At 57.2% G+C, this 2,537-nt stretch overlaps 1 protein-coding gene across 1 annotated transcript; it reads right to left on the bottom strand.

Moving 5' to 3' along the window:
* Window positions 1-846: 846 nt before the first annotated feature.
* Window positions 847-1,488, bottom strand: C20H10orf95 (chromosome 20 C10orf95 homolog). Its single transcript, XM_024121165.2, has one exon. It carries the CDS (start codon window positions 1,486-1,488, stop codon window positions 847-849), a length of 642 nt encoding a protein of 213 aa, XP_023976933.2.
* Between the last annotated feature and the right edge of the window lie 1,049 nt (window positions 1,489-2,537).

The following is a 2,537-nucleotide window of genomic DNA, read 5'->3' as shown; positions in this document are numbered from 1 at the left end:
GGTTTTCTTCTTCTTTTACAGATGAAGAAACTGAGGCTCAGAGTCTAGAAAATGTCAGAGCCATTATGGATCTGATTATGGATCCCCTCCTCAGCCTTCCTCAGCCATGCTTGTCATCCACGCCTCAACAAAACAGCTTATGCCCTCAGAATCTCTCTGGGGGTGGTGGGCCTCAGGACCTAGAAGAGTGTCCTCTTGCACTGGAAGGGAGCTGGTTAAGGGAGAGTGAGGCCCAGCCAGTGAGGAAGCACACTTTTTCCAGAGGTCCACTTTAATCCTCACCTCCAACACCTTGTACCCCAAGATGGAAAGGCTCACATTACACAGATGAAAAAAAAAAAACCCATCCCCAAGCATAAAAATGATCTTGAAGCCTACACTTGACTTCACTCATTTATTTACTTTTCTTACAAGCTGGGGATAGATGGGCCCTCAGCTTGGGGAGTTTGGAGAGCTTTGCTGGAGGGAAGAGAGGAAAAAGCGAAAGTGGGGGCTTATTGCAGGGCAGGCTTCAAAGGCGAAGAAGATGGGGAGGAAGGAGAGAGGAAACAAAGGGTTCAGGCCCTCCTTCCACCACACACACTCAGGCTTCCCAAGCCCAAGTAGAAAAAGGAGTAATAGGACACCCACCCAGAGATGTCCTTGATCCATTCTCGCCCTTGCCCCGCCATCCAGCAATAACCTGAGAGAAATCAAGGAAGTGCAGGACGTGGGCGGTAGTTAAAACAAAAAGAGGTGACAGGTGCACCTAGCCCCAGCGCACAGCTGTGGCGGCAGGGGAGCCGCGCGCGTGCTCACCCTGGCCGGCCTCCGGGCCTCGCAGCGCCCTCAGCTCAAGTCTTTCCTCTACTTCCGGCGGCTGCGCTCCGCCGCTTCCCCCGCGGGGCTGCTCTCGCAGCTGCAGCTGCTGGTTGGCCGGCGCAGCACTCGCCTGCCCATACGGTACTCGGGCTCGCGCACGCGCGGCGTGCCCTGCAGCAGGAACTCGCCGCCGAGATAGGTGACGCGCACGTCGGTGAGTGGGTACGTGCCGTACGCTCGCCGCAACTCCCGGCGCACGAAGTCCGGCAGCTCGAGGCCCGGCCCGAGCGCACGCTCCACGCGGCCCCAGCGCAGCTCAGCTTGCAGGCTGCCGCCTTCCGGCCACTGCGTCCCGCTCTCGACCGCCGCCGGCCTCGCAGCTGCGGGCTGCTGCAGCAACGGCCCTGGGTAGCCGGGCGCTGGGAACGGCGGTTGCAGGGCCGCGGCGTAGGCCTGCGGAAAGGCCCACAAGGGCGGCGTGACCAGTAGCGTCGCGCCCGTGGCGTGGAAGCAATGGTATTCCCGCGGAGCCGCCCACTCGCCCGCGCTCAGGCTCGGGGGCCGGCTGCAGAAGTTGTGGGCCTGAATGGGGGGCAGCAGCGGAGGGGCGGGCAGGTAGGTGTAGGTGAGGTGCTGCAGCAGAGGCCAGACGTCCTGCCCAGGCGCCAGGCAGCAGTATGTGTACATGGTGTGAAGCTCAGGCGGCCGGCATTGTTACTGGGGCCTCGTCCTGGTCCAGACCTGGGGTGGGGGTGCGGGGTGTGGGTGCACTTTGTTCTCATCTCCACCACTGACCCTGAGGCCTGGTTACCTGGGGCTGTGGTTCACAGCAGGGGGCCCTGCACGTGTGCCTGAGTTCGGGGAACTCTTCCAAAGGAGTTCAGCTTCCACCTCACCTGTTGTCCTAGGGCTGGACCCAAACCCCAGGCTCCCAGCAGGCAAGAAGGACCCAAGCATTTTTCAAGCCCCCAGTCCTGAAATGCTCTTCCCAGGTAGCTCCCTACTCACTTGTCTCCTTTAGCCTGGGGGAGCTGGTCCCCATCATTTGGGGGAACCAGAAAGATCCAAGAGCGGGGCTCTTCTCCACCACTTTTTAGTTGAGCTGCTCTCCTCCGTGCGCTGCCTCAGCCACACCTCCCGGTTTCCAGGCAAAGGGAAACACCTTGAGCTTGCCCAGAGCCAGCCAGCTTGTGTCTGCACTGGATGAGCCTGCTGGTCATACCGGCTGCGACTTAGACGCTGAGGTCTGTGCTCAGGGCTGCCCGCAACATCACTGAGGACATCCAGTGGCCTTTCCAGTCAAGTTAGCTCCCTGTTCTCCACATCCCCTTTTTCCATCTAGGTGGGTTGAGTTATCCTAATGTTTGAGTGAAGCTCCTGCACACCAGGCACTGAATCAAGTTGTTTATGAGCATCTAACTTCAAGTTTACGTCAACCCTAGGAGTGAGGTACTAATATTTTTCTGACTTTACATAGCAAGAAGCTGCTTGCCTCAGATTTGGTACACAGTAAATGTATTCTATGACTGGGGCTTACATAGATTAAGTGTCTTGTCCAGACTCACACAGTTAGTTATGGTAAGGGCAGAATTCAACCCCGTGTCTGTCTCAAGACTTGTGCTCTCAACAATAGCCTAATCACCAATCCATGCTAGGGCTTCTTTTGAACTATCTGACAGTCCTCCCTTCTAGAATGTTCCGTAAGAGCTTATAACTTTTTTTTAAAAGAACTTCTA

The sequence above is a fragment of the Physeter macrocephalus genome, chromosome 20 (assembly GCF_002837175.3).
Source record: "Physeter macrocephalus isolate SW-GA chromosome 20, ASM283717v5, whole genome shotgun sequence".
NCBI classification, from domain to species: Eukaryota; Metazoa; Chordata; class Mammalia; order Artiodactyla; family Physeteridae; genus Physeter; species Physeter macrocephalus.
Note: the sequence above shows the minus strand (reverse complement) of the source record. Positions and strands in the feature narration are given on the sequence as shown.

Excerpts from the sequence above, each read along its gene's own strand:
- C20H10orf95 (XM_024121165.2), bottom strand. The coding sequence starts at position 1,488 with ATGTACACATACTGCTGCCTGGCGCCTGGGCAGGACGTCTGGCCTCTG.